We start from the raw sequence: 19598 nt of genomic DNA, 5'->3' as shown, positions 1-19598 counted from the left end.
CTGGGGAAACAAGAAGGAGAAAAAAATTATCATTTGTAAAGTGCAAAAATAAAACTTTCATCTATGTAATCTGCTTGGTTCTGCCATTCTTTGGATTAACAGACCATCTCATCTCTCAGCAACTGCTTTTCCTACAACCTGAGAGATACAGAACTGATTTGACAGTATCACCTTTCCTCTTCTCTCCAGTCACTAAGGAAAAAACAAACGTTGTCATGGCCAGATCCAATCAGAGAAGAGGTTAATGCTTTTGTAGGAATCCAATATGTAACTGAGCGTTTTTGTGGTTTTTTTTTTTAAATTAATTTTGATTTTAACAGCTCAAAATTAAAGTTCTCAACCCATCTGAAGTCTTTAGATTATCTGATCAATATAATTGCAGGGTGTGAGGAACCAGCAATTACACGGCTATGATATGAATGGTCTGTAGAATATAAAGGGATATGTAAGAAATATGAAAAGGGAGCAGCCATACAAATAATTTCACAAAAGAATGTTCTCCAAAAGAGAAGTCATTCAAAACATGCCAGACACCAAGAAAACACCTAGCATCTGAACAGCACTCAGCTTCCAAACCCTTTACAGACATTAACTCTCATAGCCTCGCTGCAAGGGATGGAATTATCACCAATGCCCTATTACAGAAGGGGAAAGAGAGACCAGTTAGGATGGTGACATGACTTAAAATATTGGGGGAGGCAGTGTTTCAATCTGGGTAAGTTCCTATCCAGAACAACACCCTTTTCCCAGTAGCTGTGCCCAATGGCTCCAGTCTGTAGGTGCATGGTTTGATTAGCACTGACACAGCTCTTCACATATGGAATTCATATTTTAAAAACACAACTGTTTAAAACATCTGCACTAAAGGAGAAAGACAATGGGCAACAGTGATCTGGAGAACTCACCTGCTTAGTGTACACTACAACTTTCTGCTCTGCCTCTGGAGATAGCTCAATGTCCTCTGCCCCATAAATCTGCTGTGCAATAATTCTGATCTTCTCTACAACTGGGAGCTAGAAAAGAGAAACAAGTCAATGATGGCCAGTCTATCAAGGCTGTCACATCACAGAAGCTCTTTAGTCCTGTAATATATCAAGGGATGCGCAACCTGCAGCTATTACAACAATTTCTATTTGCAGATCTATAGAGCTCTACAATAATTTGAGGGTTTTCAAAACAGGTTTCACTTAATCACATTACAGTGGTTTCTTTTGACAGTAGGACAAACAAGACTCATTTAATGTCACCAGAAGCAAGAAAATATGTGTAAACATTCTTTAAGCTGAGCTTACATGTTAACCATCCAACCTGGTTACAACAGTGAAACACTTACGGGGGCGGGGAAGGTATCTTTTGAAAGTCCAAAGCACTTCTAGGTACTCAGGGAAACAAACAGCATGTAAGAGAGGATAAGGAAGGAAAAGCTTGTCTTTCTCACCAACAGAAGTTGGTCCAGTAAAAGATATTACCTCACACACCTTGTCTCTCTGCTATAGAGGAAGTCAGACATGTTCAAGCCAGAACCTGGTGGTTAGCGTTTGACACCAGATTTGGAGAGACTGACTGGAAGATGTATAAGCCAGGCTCATGGAACATTTAGTCACTCTCACTGGAGCACTGTGAAACTTTAGCATGAATATCTGGCACTGGCTTTCAATAAAAGAATCAAACTTTGGCACACCAGTCAAGTTTTTCCAAAAGTGATGAGTGATTTTGGTGCCCAACTCAAGACAGCTTAAGAGGCATGATTTTCATGGGGTTGCTACTTGGCATTTTCTGATAATCAGACCCCTTTAAAGGTGTGTCCGGCTGGGCACGCCAAAAACTGAGGTCAGTGCAGCACCCACTCGCCCACAACAAAGTGGGGGGAGGGACATGTGTACTTTAAATATGAAATTATCATCACATCAGTGTTTCTGGGGTGGCTCTCCAGTGTGTGTGTAAGCATGTCCCCTTACCTTTTCCTTCCTTCTTTCACTTTGTCCCCCATGCCCATGACATACTGACATCCAGGAAGCTACCTTCCTTTTGGCTGAAGAATGCATGGGTCTCTCCTTGGCTAGTAAGTCATTAATTGCAAAGCAAAGCATCAAGGGGAAAATGGGAAATGAAGGATTAAAAGCAAGTAGAACATGGAGATGTCCTCCATATTCTTAGAAGAGATGCAGAAAACTCCAGAATGAGGAAGGTGTGGACGGAAACTGAACTACAAGAGCACATTACATCTGTAACAATCTTAGAATTACTTGAAACATCCATCAACTCTATTTATAAACCACATTTCCAGTTACTTGCAGTATTTTTAACATATCACTTAGCTTCCACGTATTTAGAACAGATGAGTTTCAATCCTTGTGAGACATTAAATGATTATTTGATTACTCTGTGGACTCGAGACAATAGAGTTCAAATCAAATTCGTCCTTGGATATAAAATAAATTGATCACGTATTTGTTCTGTGGTCGGGCAGGCAGATTTCACTGAGCTCCACCCCATGCAAAGCAAGAGGCACATTCTGAAGTTCTAAGAAAGATCATAAATGGAGCAAAACACCTCTCCAGGTCTCTTCATTTCAGTCTATGGCCTGGAAAATGCATCTCAGTCTGAGGAGTAAACACCCCCACTGCCTGATCCATGGTTGCCTACAGTAGATGTGCTTCACACTCTGAGTTCCACTCAGTTGTCCAAAACGCAAGGAAAGAGACTTTACAATTCACTGCCCAGACTCAAAAGATCTAGGATTCAAGGGAAGTCTCAGATTTTAGGGTGATCTTCAGCTACTTAGAGCAGTTGTTTTCAACCTTTTTACATTTGCACATCCCTAAAAAAATTTCAAATGGAGGTGCAGACCCCTTTGGAAATCTTAGTCATAGTATGCGGACCCCCACGGGTCCACAGACCACAGGTTGAAAACCACTGACTTAAGAGCAAATAAATCTAAGCAACTCCAACAAATGGATACAATGCACTTCCGTGAAGTATCACAGACCATAAAGCATGTCTGTAATTCTAATCCGTAATGTCCTCAAACTTTTTTGTTAAAGTCACATAAGCTCTCCCCTGGGGTCAAGGCATGTTCTCACCTCCACATTGTAGAGAAACTTGAAGTTACTCGGTTCCTGCGAGGCTCTCTGAACGGCCCGAGCCAGAGCAACAGCTCCTTTCCCCCCCTCTGCCCAGTGAGTGCACTTCACCGCATCATACGCCCCAGCTTCTTTTGCTAGTTGAATGACCAGTTGCAGCTCAGCCTCTGTATCAGATCTGTAAAGATGACAATGTATACACATGTAGTACTCAGGCGATTTGTTTGTCTGTTTTAAACATACAGCATATATCTTTCCCTCCAAAATATCCTAAAATGCTGAACAAAGCAATCCTAGAAACCAGCAGACCCTCTGTAACAGTCAGGAGAGATTTTCACATAGGCCTCCACTATCTCTGTGAAGGAAGCCAGTCCACAGCAGCCCAGCCCGCTCTCTCCCCAACTCCTGCAGTCTATACAGAAATCTATGACCGACAGAGCAGCATCCTGTATTTTCAGCTGTTCCTGTCCTATATAGAGATCAGCGTCACCAGCATAATTCTCGTGCTAGGACGCAAGAGACTACCATGAAAGCGAATACCATTGTTGGTCTATGGATGGAGATTAGATGGATATAATGCACATCTCTTAGACGCAAAAATGATATTGTGCTACATATCAGAAACTATTCACTTAGGGCGGCAAATCCTTAGCTGATTATTCAGTTTCAGACTGGCTACAATCTGCAACTGGAATCAATTTAATACCAGTTCAAAGCTTTGTTGCTTGTATAAAAAGGGACAATAGCTACAACATAGACTATTATGTACTTAATCTTCAGGACACCAGAAGCATCTTCCGATCACAATCATTTGGCTGGCAAGAATGAAAATTATTGGCTCAATAATTAACAATCCTATTTTATCAAGATTAAAACTAGGGGAAAGAATTTAAGAGACTGACAAAGGAGCTCTCTTAGTAATATTTATCAGACAATTTTGTTCAATGCAAGATATTAGTTGGTAGCAGTTTATACATTAGTTGTATAGAAAGCAAGAAAAAGTAACATTTCAGAATACTGGCACTTCACACTTGTGGAATGGCTGCAAACACAGCTCTGACTACTAGTCTCACTTACTTGAAAGCATTGACAGCCACTACTACGGGAGTGCCAAAGGTCCGGGCATTCTGGATTTGTTTGCCTAAGTTACTACAACCTAGTGCCAAGAGCTGAAGATTCTGTAACGATAAAAGTGAGAAACGAGATACAATTTGTGAGGAGCAGTGAAACTTCGACCAGGAATCTATGACTTTAATGGCAGATGGAACTAATAATGATAAAGGAATGACCATTTCTAACCAGAACAATGAAATCAAAGAATTATTACTAGCTTAACAGCTTAAGATATCTTCAGTTAGTTTCAGCTGCCAACCAAAGGTGGAAGGAATCAAGTCTCTGAAGTCCTTGATTTCCTTTTAATCCATTCCCTGCATAAGCAGAGACAGAAGCTCAATAACTCCTACAGTAAAGCCTCATTTTCATCCATGACACATTCTTGTGAAGTGTTGAATGTCATTAACACTGAATTTCGTGACACTTTGAAGTTTGTGTTAACAGCTTTGGGTTTATGCATATTTACATTTGCAGTGTTTCAGGTTATCAGCATGGGATGCTGGCCATTTGATTACTAGTTGTGCAAAGGGGAATTCACATAGAAGTTCCATAAGCGAAGACGTGAGCCTCAGTATTACACAGGGGCCATGCTAATTAGCCAAGTATACAAATGCATCCATGTAGAGTTATGACTTTAACCTATTTCCCTCCCACACTTGCAAAAACAATATTCCTCTGATGCTAAGAAAGTCTGTGAAAGGAGTAATTACACAGAAACCCTGAATATTTGAAGTGACAGTGTTTCAGCAAGGCAATTAATCTATACACAGCTCCAGCACTGAAGGGGTCATAGGCAGCAGAATGGATATTACCATGAAAAAAAAAACCGAGCACTTGGACAATTACGTGAGCTCAGGAGAAACCAAAAGCTCTGAACACTGACGAGGTCAATTATGATAACTGCTTGAGAGGGCACAGCCAAACTGTCATTATAAAAATGAAACATTACAGGCTAAGATACAAAATACTCTGACAGCAGCAGAAGTGATGCACACTAGTTATTGGTCATGCATTGCAGGACAATTAAAGCAGCTGGTTAGCCAATGGCAACAATTGGATTTATAATGATCAGAATTACCTCTTCAATGTATTCCTTTGGTAAGGGTACCCCAGCAGTGACCTGCAAGAAACCCAAGAGACTCCTATAAATGCTAGCAATTTGCACTGAGATGTATCTCATTCCAGGTTAAGAATTAGACCCTAATCTGCAGTCGCCTTTCTTCATAACACTTGCTCATCTTTTTTTTAAAACAAGGATATTGCAGAGATAACATATCCCGGATGTGACAGAGATGTCCTAGAGTGCAGAGACTTCATTACAATAATAAAACAAGCAGGGCATGCATCTCTAATGTACCAAACAAAATCATGTACAGTCTTCAGGGATACATTATTAACTTTTACTACTGACAGTCTCAAAACAAAACATGCACACGACAGATTGTCCGAAGAGCCAGTGGCACACACAAGAGCTCGTTAGTAAAAGGACATACAACTCTACAGTCCAGGCTGGAAAAACAACACCCAAATGTGATTCACTTTGCTAACAACCATTTTAGCTTCTCAGACCTGGGAAAGCTCCAGGGCGGAGATGAAGCCTACAGGGGATAATGGACTGGGGAAAAGACTATGCGGGAGCAGAAGGAGACACAGGTGGAAGGCAGAAAGGACCAAGAGGGGAGGAGGCAGGCGAGGGCTGACAACTGCAAAATTCTAGATTCGCTACCAATGTGGGTGGAGGTTTCCAGTTCCTAGGAGAACTTTGCTTTGAGAGCTCTTTGGGACAAAGGCTTCATCTCCATACCACAGGGAGAGCACGTACCACAGTGTTATTTGGTAGCGTCCGCAGAAACCATACGGGCAAACAAGACAGTGTAACAGGGATTTGGCCACCAGAGGGAGCCACAGCTGCCAGATTGCTTCACCAACTCAAGTGGTGAGTAGTCTATGGAAGGCCAGAAAACAAAGCCTGACAGAAGGCTTCTCTATTGGAAGTAATTGCAAAGGTGCCCCTCCGCTCAGCACCCGCTGAGGCAGCTGAGTTGTTCTGGAACAGCAGGGCTTAAAAACCCCCACAGAATCAAGTTTGCAAGAGTCAGATACAAAACAAAGTGTGGATTAATGAGCCAGACATATCCCCTGGGGTGAAATCCTGGCCGCAGTGAAATCCATGGGAGTCAGGATCTTAGCCCGCTTTTACCTCTAGCTACACACAGAACTTCAAAAGGATTCATTTATAACAAGAACTGTCCCTTGGGCCTACAGAAAGCATTGCCTAGTACTCACAGTGGGTCCTCCTCCATGCATTTTCAGAGCTCTGACAGTGGCAACCAATACAACCACATGGGGCCGGAGGCCAGAATACCGGCACTTAATGTTGAAAAACTTTTCCATGCCAATGTCTGCTCCAAAACCTGCTTCTGTTACTGTAGATGGAATAAAGAGCGCATTAAAATGGTGGGCAGAGTTGTGGGTTTTTTTCCGTTTTTTTTTTTTTTTTGGAAGTCTCTTTTCCAAGAGGAAAGACAGCAAACATATAAATTTACCAACAAAGCCTTCCTGACCCACGAGCTTCAGTGCAATTTTATCTGCCAGGACAGATGAGTTGCCATGTGCGATGTTGGCAAAAGGTCCAGCGTGAACGAACACTGGAGTCCCCTGGAAGAGAGAGAGGGCAGGAAAACACAAAAAAGAGAAGATTCAGTTACCTTCTGAAACTTTGCAAGGCTAAGGGCCACAGCATTTGAGGTTGAGAAAAATACACTTGTGGCAAACAGCAGTTCTTAAAGCCTTCTGATCAAACGTTCATTCCCAGTAGTAAGAATCTGAAGCAAACAGGATTTTAATAATCTGCAGAAGTGGAGATATTAATCTTCCCAGGAAAGATATGGCTAAATGTATAACAATACTTTGCACTTCTATAGCACCTTCCATCTGAGGCGCTCAAAACGTTTCACAAACATTATATCGTCCAAGTATTATACAGACAGGAAAACTTAGGCAGAGAGAGATTAAGGCCCATGTTTTTAAAGGTATTTAGGTGCTGCTGAGCTCAGGTAAATTCTTACATTTTCCAAACAAAATAACAGTGCGGATTTATTCTGCTCAGGGTTGGGAGACAGAAAGGGTAATGCAGTCTAGTGACTGAAGCAAAGGTCTGGCAAAGGGGACTCCTGGGTTCTAATCCCAGCTGCGCTGCTGACTTGCTGCATGACCTTGGCAAGTCACTAAGGCCCAGATCTGTCGATGGGATTTAGGCTCCTAAGTACCAAATTCCTTTCCGAAACTGATTTAGGCCCCAAAAAAATCTGGGCCTCAGATCATGCAGCATGCTAATCACAGAGCTGGGATTAGAACCCAATGGTATGTCTACATTGCAATTAAAACTCCGTGGCTGGCCAGTGCCAGTTGACTCGGGCTTGCAGGGCTTGGCTTAAGGGGCTGTTTAATTGCAGTGTAGATGTTCGGGCTCAGGGTGGAGCCCAGGCTCTAGGACCCTGCAAAGTGGGAGGGTCCCAGAGCTCAGGCTGTAGCCCAAACCCAAATGTCTACACTGCAATTAAACAGTCTGCGAGCCCAAGCCCTGCGAACCCGAGTCAACTGGCACTGGCCAGCCGCAGGCGTCTAATTGCAGCGTAGACATACCTCAGGAATCCCCATTCCCAGACCAGTGCGTTAGACACTAGACTGGGCTGCATCTTCTATCTCCCAGCTCCAAGCAGCATAAATCTGCACTAGTTTTTGTTTAGAAAATGTAGGAGTTGAACTAGCAAATAGAGAATGCACCATCATGAAGGCTCCTGGTCTCTGGGGGTATGTCTATACTGCAGCTGGGAGCAAGCCTCCCAGCCTCGGTCATGCTAGTGCGCTAAAAATAGATGTGTAGCTATAGTGGCTCAGACTGGCGCTTTGGCTCTTAGGTTCCATCACCACAAGTCTATGGACTTGGGCTCCCAGATGCAATGCAGACACACTCTGTGTACACGTGCATGTGGGTGTAAAGAGGTTGTGTAGGTAAAGGGGAAGAGTGGTAAGGAAATGACTCTTTCTGGGTGATTCAGGCACCATGGTGACTGGCTCTAAAGTCCTCTCCAGCCCCCCCTCACACAGAGAGGTTACTTACCAGTAACTGGAGCTTCTTCAAGATGCGTGGCCCCTATCTTTATTCCATCATGGGTTACACATGTGCACCATGCACCTGGAGAATTTGAAAGCGGTGTCCGTTGGCCCACGCATGTGCCTTGGCTCACCTCGTGCCTCCGACTGAGGGGATAAAGGCTCTAGAGGAGGTGTCCATGGCATAGACCGCATATTGGAGAGCGGTCTTCGCTACCACTTTTCCTTTGTCTATCAATGCCTGAAAACAAGCTCTGTCCTGTTGTGGAAGACTGTCAGTGAACTCCGCCAACTTGGAGCAGTTCAAAAAGTCATATTTGGCCAGTAGTGCCTGATAGTTGGTTATCTTCAACTGGCGGCTAGATGACGGAAAGACCTTTCTCTCCAGTAGATCTAGATATACCTTCTTTGTCAACAGGGGTAGATTGGGGGTATTGCTGTCTAGCCCTTTCGGAAGCTGCTTGGACTACCAAAGAATTGGGAGAGGAGTGAGAAAACAAAAACTCAGACTCTTTGGCTGGCACATAATAGCGTTTTTCAGCCCTCTTGGGGGTGGGAGCGCAGGTAGTGGGTGTGTGCCAAACAACCCTAGCTGACTCCATTATAGTCTCATTAACGGGGAGCGCTATTTTGGTGGATCCAGATGGGTAGAGGATGTCCAGGAGTTTGTGCTGGAATTCCTGAACCTCTTCCACAGGATAATCCTCTTCCAAGATAATCCTGGAACTGCCTGAACTCATCAGGGAGGGGGAGACATAGAGGTTACTGGTTCCTCTGGAAATGATGATGGCAGGCTTGCTGGCTCTGGCGGAACCGCAGCTGAATCTGGTGTCTTGCTCTTCCTCTTCGGAAGAATCCATGGGGGAGGATCTGAGTGCCTCCTTCCAGGGGAGGAAAGGAGCAACTCTCTAGCAGACCTCACCGACTTTGCGGGGAGGGGGGTGCCCGGTTCCAGGGCCCCCAATATAGCCAGTAGGAAGGGTTGAAAGGGTGATGTGCATGCTACCATGTCACAGGGTGCCAGTGGCTCAGAGCGAAATGCGGAAGTTGGTCCCAAGATGGTATAAGTGTTTTGGGTGGCGCAGGAGATGTAGGGTAAGGAAATGAAGGCTCCTCTGGATTGGTGTCTCCCAATGAGGCGAAAACTGATTCCTGTTCTAGAGGCGGTGGTGCTGGAGGGAAGTTGCATCTCGAGGAAGGACCTGGCGATAAACTTCTTCAAGCAGTCAACATCTCTGGAAAGGAATGGGTCTGAGGAGGGGATTCCAGAGTTCACAGGATCCAGCTCTCCCTTGATTGAGAGGGATTGTGTCTCTGTCCAGACTATCAGAGCCGGAGAGGCTGCTGACAACAACGGTGCTGGGATAGTCAGTGAACAGTCTTTGATGGTGCTGACGGATCCAGGGGTTTGGGAGGTACCGACAGATCAGTACCGACAGATCAGTACCAATGGAGCTTGATGTTTATGGGCTTTCTTGTCAAGCCTCTGGGATTTAGGACACACTAAGTTCTCTTGGGCTAAAGTGTTGGGCTTGCTCAGAGCCCAGTCTGACTTCTTCGAAGTGTATTTTGAGGAAGACTTAGTCTCACACATATCCTGAGAAGATCCCACTAGGGGCTTCTATGGAGGCAGATTCTCCGGCACCAGTGTAGCATTTAGCAGCAGGAGGTTCACTCCTTGCTGAGTCAGACCAATGTACAGGGAGGTTCCCCGGCCTGGGTCTGACTGAGGGCTCATGGCTGTTTCCACAAGGTATTTTTGGAGGTGGAGTTCCCACCCTTCTTGGGTATGGATGGGAAAGGAGTGGCAGATACTGAACCTGATTGCAATGTGGTGTTGGTGGTCATCGCTGATCAAGAAGATCGTGGGCATCAAGCGCAGAGTGTGAAGCCTGGAGTCCTGGGACAGTCCAATCCCAGTACAGGGTATGGGGGGGTTCCCCAACGATTAATCTAACACTAGAACTATGAAAACACTAAAACTACGAACTGTACAAAATGCTAAAACTATTTACCAAGCTAAATCATATTTTAAGGGACGAGACTAACGCTACGGATGCAAAGCAGTTCCGACCCGGACCAGGTGGTGATGAGAAGGAACTGGAGAGGCGATCGGTCCACCCTGCCCTGCCCTTTATTCTCTCAATCCAAGGCACGAGGTGAGCCAGGGCACATGCATGGACCAATGGACATGACTTTCAAATTCCCCAGCTCCAAGCACATCCGTAACCCACAGTGGAATACAACAGGACCCATCACTCGAAGAAGAATGCTCAGTTATTTATTTAATCAAACTGTGGATGGGGATGGGGATGGGCGGGGTAAAATGTAGCAAGTGGATGGGGGTGAGAGAAAACATACAGATAAATCATCATCATCTTGCACTCTACTCAGTGGTGAAAGGAGATAGAAACTGAGAGGGGGGCTCTCGGTGCACTAGCTAAGGAGGAGGGGGAGGTGCAGGGGACGCTGCTACTTCCTTGAGCCCTGCCAGGGAAAGAAAAGGGAGCTCCCCATTGCTTTCAGCAAAGGAGAGGAAGCTGCACTTCCTCGATCCCCTTTCTCTAGCCCCCCTTGCTCCACCGTAACAACTAGCAGGTATTCAGATGGGACGTGGGGTCATAGGCCTCACATCTGCTCCTCTCCCCCCCAAACCACAATCCCCTTTATAAAAATCCTGCTGGAGAAACTTGTGCCAAGCATGGGGAGGAGGGAAGAGATTGAGTCACTGAGAGTTGGCATGAGAGTTCCTTCCAGCAGCCCCAAAGCACATGGGGACAAACACCCTCCCCTGGACAAAATCTCCTCCCTTTAAATTAAAAAACAAAACAAAACAAAAAACCCGGAAACACTTTGCATCCCCCAACTGCTGCTTGAAAGAACGAACGGGAGAGGCAGATCCATTTTTACAGGCATCAAAAGAAATTAAAGCTTTGCAATTAAATCAGCTTTTCCCAGGCTTCATTTTGAATTTACCAGTCTAGCGAATGTACATACAGAAGCGGTCAATGAAGGAGTGTTCTGCTCACCTCTAACGTCTGCATGAGGTTTGGCTTAACTGCATCTTTCATTAAGACAGCCAGCGCACCAGTCACTCCCTAAGGGAACAAAGGAGAACAGAACATCAATTCCCAAGGTCTACTAAGGCTGCGTTCGTACCATTCTGAAATTCCTAGTCAACACCCAGGCTCTTCCTCCATCACGGTGATCCTTCAAAGAACAGAGCTAGCAGCACTTACTGATGTACCAGTTTCATGATTCAGTGTGGCTCACTGAAGAATGCTACACGCTCTGGTCATGAAACAGGGGGGAGATCGCTGCAGTATGAATAAGACACTCACGTGGAAACAGTGTATTGTGCTAACTGCCTCAGCTTTCAATAGCAGCATTATCTCCTTTCATTTCATGGTAGCTAATCCCATTGAAGGATTAAAAAGAAAAAACCTCAATGTCTTCACTGTAATTTTTTTTTTCATTTTAGTATCTAAATTTATATTTACTGGTCTCTGCATCCAACTGCCACATTCTGGCCAGGTCTGTCTGGCAGAAACAATTTTTTAAAGTGAATTTTGGTGCTTGTGAGAAGTGCCCAATTGTCCTCACTGGAGACTAAAGTCCTCTATTTATCCACAGAATAGGCTCAGCATGGGCAGCAGTAGCTCACCGTTCCACCCTGGAGCCTCAATGCTTCTGATGCCTGCAAAGGGGGAGTGAGTGATCTTATCTTCATGCACATTATTCCCCATCTACTAGAGCAGGGGTGGGCAAACTTTTTGGCCTGAGGGCCACATCTGGGGGGGGGAGAATTGCATGCAGGGCCATGAATGTAGGGATATGGCAGGGGGTGCGGGGTGCAGGAAGGGGCTCAGGGCAAGGGGTTGAGGTGCAGGAAGTGTGCAGGGTATGGCAGGGGGCTCAAGGCAGGGGATTGGGGTGCAGGAGGGGTGCGGCAGGGGGCTCAAGGCAGGGGCTTGGGGTGCAGGAAGGGTGCGGGGTACGGCAGAGGGCTCAGGGCAGGGGGTTGGGGTGCAGGAGGGGTGCGAGGTGCAGCAGGGGGCTCAGGGCAGAGGTTCGGGGTGTGGGCTCCAGCCTGGTGCCACTTACCTTGAGCAGCTCGGGGTGGCAGCTGTGAGGCAGGCTCCCTGCCTGCCCTGACCCTGCTCCCGGAAGTGGCCGGCACCACATCCCTGCAGCCCCTCGGAAGGGGGTAGGGCGGAGGCAGAAGGCTCCGAACACTGCCCTCGCCTGCGGGTACCTCCCCCGAAGCTCCCCTTGGCCGCAGTTCTCCATTCCCAGCCAATGGGAGCTGCGGGAGGCGGTGCCTGCAGGCGAGGGCAGAATGCAGAGTCCTCTGCCCCCCCACTTCCCCAGAGCCCACAGGTGCCAGCCGCTTCTGGGAGCAGCACGGGGCTGGCAATCCCGTGGGCCGGATCCAAAGCCCTGACGGGCCGGATCCAGCTCGTGGCTGTAGGTTGCCCACCTCTGTATTAGAGTCATTGGAGAGGGCGCTTTTGTGACTGACACCAGTCCACTAGGAACTGAACTGAGACAACTACACAGCCCTGGCAGTAACAATTTTAAGTCACTACCACCAACGACTGGATTTGAACAAGTGAACTAAGATCCACCATCAGTTCCCTGACCTTCCAGGCTCTTTCACTGAGACAATTTTATTCTCAGCTGGATTATAGTATTCAATTATACACAAGGAGAATTTGCAATTATTGAAAAAAAACAACATACTGGTTCATTTAATTCCTGTTTCAATCTCACTCTGAGAGGTTTTGTTCGCATTTAATAGATTAATTTTAATTTTACCCAGCTCCAGAAGAAAATAATGAAAAACTGCAAAACAATATTAATGATACTGGACAGCTATATAATTCAGTGAATCCTTCATCAGTTCTAAGTATTCTTCCAAACCCCTCAACTGTCTTTATAACCTACAAGGAACTTGTAGCTATTAAGTTTTGCTCCAAAATTTCTTCCTAACTTTCTCAGACTTCCAGACAGAACAGTGATATCACTGCTGCTGTCTGTGCCATGTCTGAAGGGCTTGGGCAGACAAGGCTTTCATTGAGTCAGCTAGAGAGTTTTGCCTGTGTAAGGACTACGGAGGGGCATGGGGGGGGGGTTGTCTTTACTGCATTAGCTTGTGAGACTGAGGCTGCCAAATGTATGAGAAAACACTCGAATGGCCAAGAGAAGCAGTGAGTTAGATTTGATGAGATCCCCCTACTCTGCAACAATTAGGTAAAGTACAATTATAATTCAAGACTGATTTTACCCAAACTCCAACCAGTATTAAAGCACCTCCCTGACAAAGTGCTGTCTGCCTGTGTAACAAGAACGTCTGCCTCCCCTCCCTGAGGTTCTGAGCTAGCCAGGCCTGTTTAACTGGGAAGGTCTTGGGGGCAGGAGTTGAGATTTGAAAAGCTGATTAGTGGATTTGTCACACTGCTCCCATTCCTTTCAATGGACACTGTATGGCTAAATGCCCTAGTGGGCTTTGAAAGCCTCAACCAGGGCATTTTCAATAACAGGCCCCCAGTTTTGGAACTTAGGCCTGGTCTACACTGGGGGGTGGGGGGAGGTGTCGATGTAAGATATGCGACATATCTTATTCCGACTTACCTCCCGTCCTCACGGCACGGGATCGACGGCCGCGGCTCCTCCGTTGACTCCGCTACCGCTGCTCGCTGCGGTGGAGTTCTGGAATCGATGGGAAGCGCGTTCGGAGATCGATATATCACGTCTTAACAAGACGCGATATATCGATTCCAGATAAATCGATCGCTACCTGCCGATATGGTGAGTAGTCTGGACGTACCCTTAGCTTAATTGTTCATCTGCAGAGCCCAAATCTGCTGAATTTTTGGTCACCCTGCAAAGTGACCATTCCACCAAGATTTAAAGTGGGGCAGGATGGGTGGGAGAAGCCTTAGTATTGAGATATTTGTGACAGTTTCTAGTTTGGGATATTGGCCCAGTGGGTGGATTTTTTTATTGGTACATTTCATATGGGGGCCCAGTTTTCTGAAAGGGCTCACTCCAAACAAGGTGAAATAAAACACAAACATTTCCGAGCATCTCACTGTTGTGCTGATTGTTGTCTTCGGCAAACGAGGCTTTTGAAAGATATTGTGCCAAATTCAGCAATGACTATGTAGGCTCAGGTGGGTGTCAAAGGGACAGTGTTAGGCAATGGACAGCGAGTGTTCTTTTTAGTGGGAAATAGTGGACTTTTTTTTAATTTTTATTTTTTTCACAAGGCTGTTTTTTGGAGACCCTGTACTCACTTACAAATGGCTGCATTTTTGTAGGATTCACCTGAATCATAGCATTTTTTGCCGTTGCATATTTCCCCATTAATTCTTAGGGCTGAAGCCTCATCTTGACATACAGGATATATCACACACACACACACTCACTCTCTCTCTCTCTCCCCCTCCGCCCCCCAGGATGAAATTTGAGCCTCACTGAAGTCAAAACTCAAATTGAAGTGAATGAGATCAGGATTTCATCCTAGTTTTCAATAGCCTACAATCCCTCCTATGTGGAACCATCTTCTTATTGTTTTACATCAGAGGACTTTTACTTGCAACAGGGAGAGTTTTACATTTAGGGTTGTAGCGATTATATGGCTCTCTTAGGGTATGTCTACACCCAGCCGCTAATTCGACGGCTGGCAATCGAAGTTCTGGGTTCGACTTATCGCGTCTTGTCTGGATGCGATAAGTCGAACCAGGAAGTGCTCGCCGTCGACTGTGGTACTCCAGCTAGACAAGAGGAGTACCGCGGAGTCGACGGGGGAGCCTGCCTGCCGCGTGTGGACCGAGGTAAGTTCGAACTAAGGTACTTCGAACTTCAGCTAAGCTGAAGTTGCGTTCCTTAGTTCGATTTGGGGGTTTAGTGTAGACCAAGCCTTACAAGATCATCTGTAGTCACTGGCTCTCCTTTCTTGCTGGAGGCTACCACCATTTTGCCCAATCGTCTTCTCATATCCGCTAGTCCATCAGTGAGTGCCAAGACTGCCATAATTTCACTTGCCACCGTGATGTCAAACTGGGCCTGTAAAAGACCAAAAAAAACAAACAAAAAAAAAAAAAGAGGAAGTAAAAAAAAGTGTCAGGGCTGCTAAGCAGAAATTTTAGCTGCATTGAATTCTTGGAAATATATTTTTGTCATTTTAAAAGAAACAGATCGATAGTATCACAACTAAGAGTGCTTAAAGTTCACAGTGTTTAATTAGGATTTTTCTGCAGTTTAAAGAAAAATGCACAGGCACCACATTATTCTACTAATATCATATGAAAATGTATTTCTCTAGGCACACAAGCTAGTTAGTAATTTAGCATCAGAAATCAAGTACAAAGTTTCATGCTAGAATGTATTTTAAAGAGCAATCTAAGTAATTGGTCTCAATGCTGCAGCATGTGAAAAAACTCTAGTAGTCTCTATAAGAAACAAAGTCCCTGGAACAGCTGTAAATGGTTATTGCTGCACTAAATACAATATATTTCCGCATGGTTTTGGTTTTAGGTCTCCACTAATCATTCCAGTCCACCATGAAACCAACATTCAGGAAAGGACTTTTTTGGTGACCAAACTTTAAAACCAAATGCAAGAGGGTTTGGGGTGGGAATTTTAACACTGCTAGGGGCTCTGCTTCAAATCCTCTCACCTTCATTTGAACAGGGAGACGGCACAATACATGTTTAATTCCTAGGGGAAGAAACGCTCAGAGAGGTGAACATTACAATTTTATTCAGGGACTGTTTTTCTCTTGCATGCTTCTCAAAGGGTTAAATGGATGAAGAGACAGGAACCAGTTACCGTTCGCGTGAAGCCTTTCTCTGTTGGAGACTGTCCAATAGTGATCTTCCTCAGGAACCTGTCATTTGTGTCCATCACTGCAGGGGGGGATTGCAGAGAGTAAAAAAGAAACCACCACATTAAGCTAATAAGTGTGATTTCAAACTTTGAAATATCCATGCTGTCGCTCAGAACATTGACATCACCACTAGAGAAGGGGTTGTGATGAAAAGGACGATACTCTTTAAACTAAAATACTACTACTACTAAATACACATAACGCTTAAACCCATAGATCTTAAAGCCCTTTTACAAGTTATCACTATATCTTATTTGTATTTTGGTAGCACCTAGAGGTTACAACCGAGATCAGGGGCCCATTGAATTAGGTGCTGTGCAAATACATATTTAGAGACGATCCCCTGCCTATATAGGTTACAATTTACACACACAAAACAAAGGGAACAGCAGTATTATAATCAAATATTAATAAAATCTAGCTCTTACATCGTGCTTTTCATCCCTACATCTCAAAACATTTACAAAGGAGGTCAGTAGAGTCCCCATTTTACACATGGGAAACTGAGGCACGGAGAGGCAAAGTGACTTGTCCATGGTCACCCAGCAAGCCAGTGGCAGAGCCAGGAACAGACATTCAAGTCTCCTGACTACTGGTCCAGTGTTCTATCCACTAGGCAACACTGCCGCCCCATTTTACAGGTGGAAACTGAAGCAGAGAAAGCTAAAGTGATTTGCCCAAGGTTGCACAAAGACTGTGTGGCAGAGCTAGGAATCAAATCCACAATCAAAGTCACAGCCCAGTCCCTTAGCCACAAGACCATCCCTCCTCTCTAAAGGTAGCTTGACATTATCCCTCTGGCTGTCTCATCCCCATTAGGCAACAACAAGAGATTGGGAAAATACTAATGGATAAGAGAGAGAAATAAGAACCCACAAAGAACTGCGTAAAGAAACGCTCAGACACTACAGTTTTAGTATCGGACAGTTCTTTTTTTCTGCATTTTGTAATAGAACTGGGTGTGAGAAATATTCATTCAAATATTTGCTACAGACATCTAATTTCCAGCCAACTGCTTGTAAGTTTAAATGCTTCACAGTATATTGCCAATTATGTTAGTGCCATTAAGTTCTGGGAGCCAGATATGAGAACACATTTCATTATCCTATATCTCTCAGCAATGGGGAATCTCTGGATTCAAATCAAAGAAATCAAAATAAATCAGTCCAATAACTAACTTTTGGTTTGCTTTTGCTAGTAAAATTCTAACCAGCCTGCTGCACAGACCAAAGGGATCATATTTTTAAAGCACTAAGAAAGCACGAACCTCAGTCTGTTGCTGACTACTCAGCTATATTTGCAAAGTGCATTCCTACAATACATCCCAAAGGACTCTATTCCTGACTACAGGGGTTTGGACCGCAAACATGAATTTGGACGCAACCTGGGATCTTTAATCACACTGGTTTTAGAAACATCTCCTATAGAATGGGCATGGATTTGTGAGGTAGGAGGTCCTGAATTTTCATCTTAGCTCCATTGTTCTGCCTTTCTATTTCAATTTCCCCCACCTGTAAAATAAGGACAGTCAGCTACTGCCACTGAAGTTGGGCTAATGGTTATTTCCAGTGAACTCACGGGATAGAGGAAGGGTGCAATATCTGTATAGGGATTTGAAGATGTAAAGTGCTATATAAAAGGGGCAGTGTCGCCTATTGAATAGAGCACCAGACTGGAACTCAGGATACCTGGATTCTATTCCCAGTTCTGCCACTGGCCTGCTGGGAGACTTTGGTCAAGTCATTTCACTTCTTCGTGCCTCAGTTTCCCCATCTGTAAAATAGGAATGAGGATACTGACCTCCTTTGTAAAGCACTTTGAGATGTATGGATGAAAAGTGCTACAGAACAGCTAGGTATTGTTATGTAAATGCTAAGTATGATTATTTTGGGGGATTGAACCAGTGAGTGATTTAAAATTTATTTAAAATTTTGTAAAGCCTTTGTAAAAACTAAATTGAAAATTTGTAATGCAATCTTAATATAAAGTTTATAAGAAAACAACTTATAAATGCATTTTTTAAAAACCTGTCGCTATTGGTAGGGTACCTTATTTGTAGAGTTCATAACTGCCATAGGTAAAAAACCAAAACACTAAAAATTAAATCAGCAAACAAGTACATAGCTCTACTCACACACACTTGGTTGACTTCAAATGACTTGTGTGCTTAAAGTTAAGCAAGTGAATGAAGTGTTTACAACATCAGGGTCTACATTTGTATTTTTATTCAAAACTTTGAGCGGTGTATAATGTTTGTGAACATAAAGCAAAATTGCTTCAGTGTTAAAAAAATGAAAAGTCAATTTAGACTTTCAATACATTGATGCTGTCAAATTTTGGTATATAGATAGGCCAATTTAAAAAAAAAATAGGCTCCTAAATCCATATTTAGGCACCCGAGTGTTGGATTTAAAAAAAAGCAACAAATAAACAACCTATTCAAAGCATTTCAGCTTTCTTAGACTTATGGAAGTTCAATACCTCAGAAAATAGGATAAGGTTGCAAATATAGCACAGGATGTTTGCTTGTCAATTTTGTGATTGAATTTGTACTGTTCTCCCAGTAGGATGTTAATGAGTTTCTGGACTTGCCTTTTTAGCACAGATAATGAAACTTCTTAGTTCCTAACTGCAGTAGAATTTCAGATTTTACATAGACACTATTTCTACCAAGGCCTGATCTACATACAGATTTTTGTTGGTATAACTATTTCAGCTATGGGGGGTATGTGATTTTTGGTTTTTAACCGTGATGGTTATACCAATACAAGCCCTAATGTGGATCCAGTAATACCAGTATAAAGGTACCTTATGTTACTCTAGCTTTTTCCTGTACAAGAAGTGGAATAAAGTAGACTGCTATAAGCATGCTCAGCTAGACCAGTATAGTAAAAGCATTACAACATGTGTGTGTTGACAAGGCCTAATTAAAGAAAAAAGTACAGAAAACACACTTCAGCATTGTAAGGCTATAAAATGGGAAGAAAATAAAGAACTAGAAACACGAAAATTTTAAAAAATCTGATTTTTTAAAAATACGAAAATTTTTAAAATGTTGTAAAAAAACCCAAAGATTTTATAGTTATTTAAATCATGATTTTTATCCACCGTGGTTCGAACGACAATTTAAATGCTCAAGAGACAACATTATTTTCTTAATGGGATGCCACAGCCAGAAGAAGTTTAACATTCACTTCAGAAAAGAGTTATTCAGGCTGAATTACTGTTACTCAAACATTTCTTGCCATAAATAATTAAATACAGAGAGTTAAGCCATCTGTTCCAAGCTATTCTAGAGGGAGTAAAGGTCCAAACAATGCTGTTTCTGACATTAAAAATCACTGTTTTAATTAATCAGATATCATTTCTCGCTGGCAGCTGTAACTGAACCA

The 19598-nt window shown here is 43.9% G+C and overlaps 1 protein-coding gene across 1 annotated transcript in view; it reads right to left on the bottom strand.

Annotated features, from left to right (window-relative positions):
• Positions 1 to 19598, bottom strand: part of MTHFD1 (methylenetetrahydrofolate dehydrogenase, cyclohydrolase and formyltetrahydrofolate synthetase 1) — a 70224-nt gene that overhangs the window by 10592 nt on the left and 40034 nt on the right. Inside the window, exons 17-25 of the mRNA XM_034768052.1 lie at positions 16149 to 16225; positions 15243 to 15383; positions 11342 to 11410; positions 6743 to 6854; positions 6483 to 6622; positions 5275 to 5316; positions 4161 to 4261; positions 3084 to 3261; positions 906 to 1013 (exon numbers count right to left, since the gene is read on the bottom strand). Coding sequence (XP_034623943.1) covers positions 906 to 1013; positions 3084 to 3261; positions 4161 to 4261; positions 5275 to 5316; positions 6483 to 6622; positions 6743 to 6854; positions 11342 to 11410; positions 15243 to 15383; positions 16149 to 16225 — 968 coding nt within the window. The remainder of the gene's footprint in view (positions 1 to 905; positions 1014 to 3083; positions 3262 to 4160; positions 4262 to 5274; positions 5317 to 6482; positions 6623 to 6742; positions 6855 to 11341; positions 11411 to 15242; positions 15384 to 16148; positions 16226 to 19598) is intronic.

Source organism: Trachemys scripta, chromosome 4 (assembly GCF_013100865.1).
Source record: "Trachemys scripta elegans isolate TJP31775 chromosome 4, CAS_Tse_1.0, whole genome shotgun sequence".
In the NCBI taxonomy this organism is placed as follows: Eukaryota; Metazoa; Chordata; order Testudines; family Emydidae; genus Trachemys; species Trachemys scripta.
Note: the sequence above shows the minus strand (reverse complement) of the source record. Positions and strands in the feature narration are given on the sequence as shown.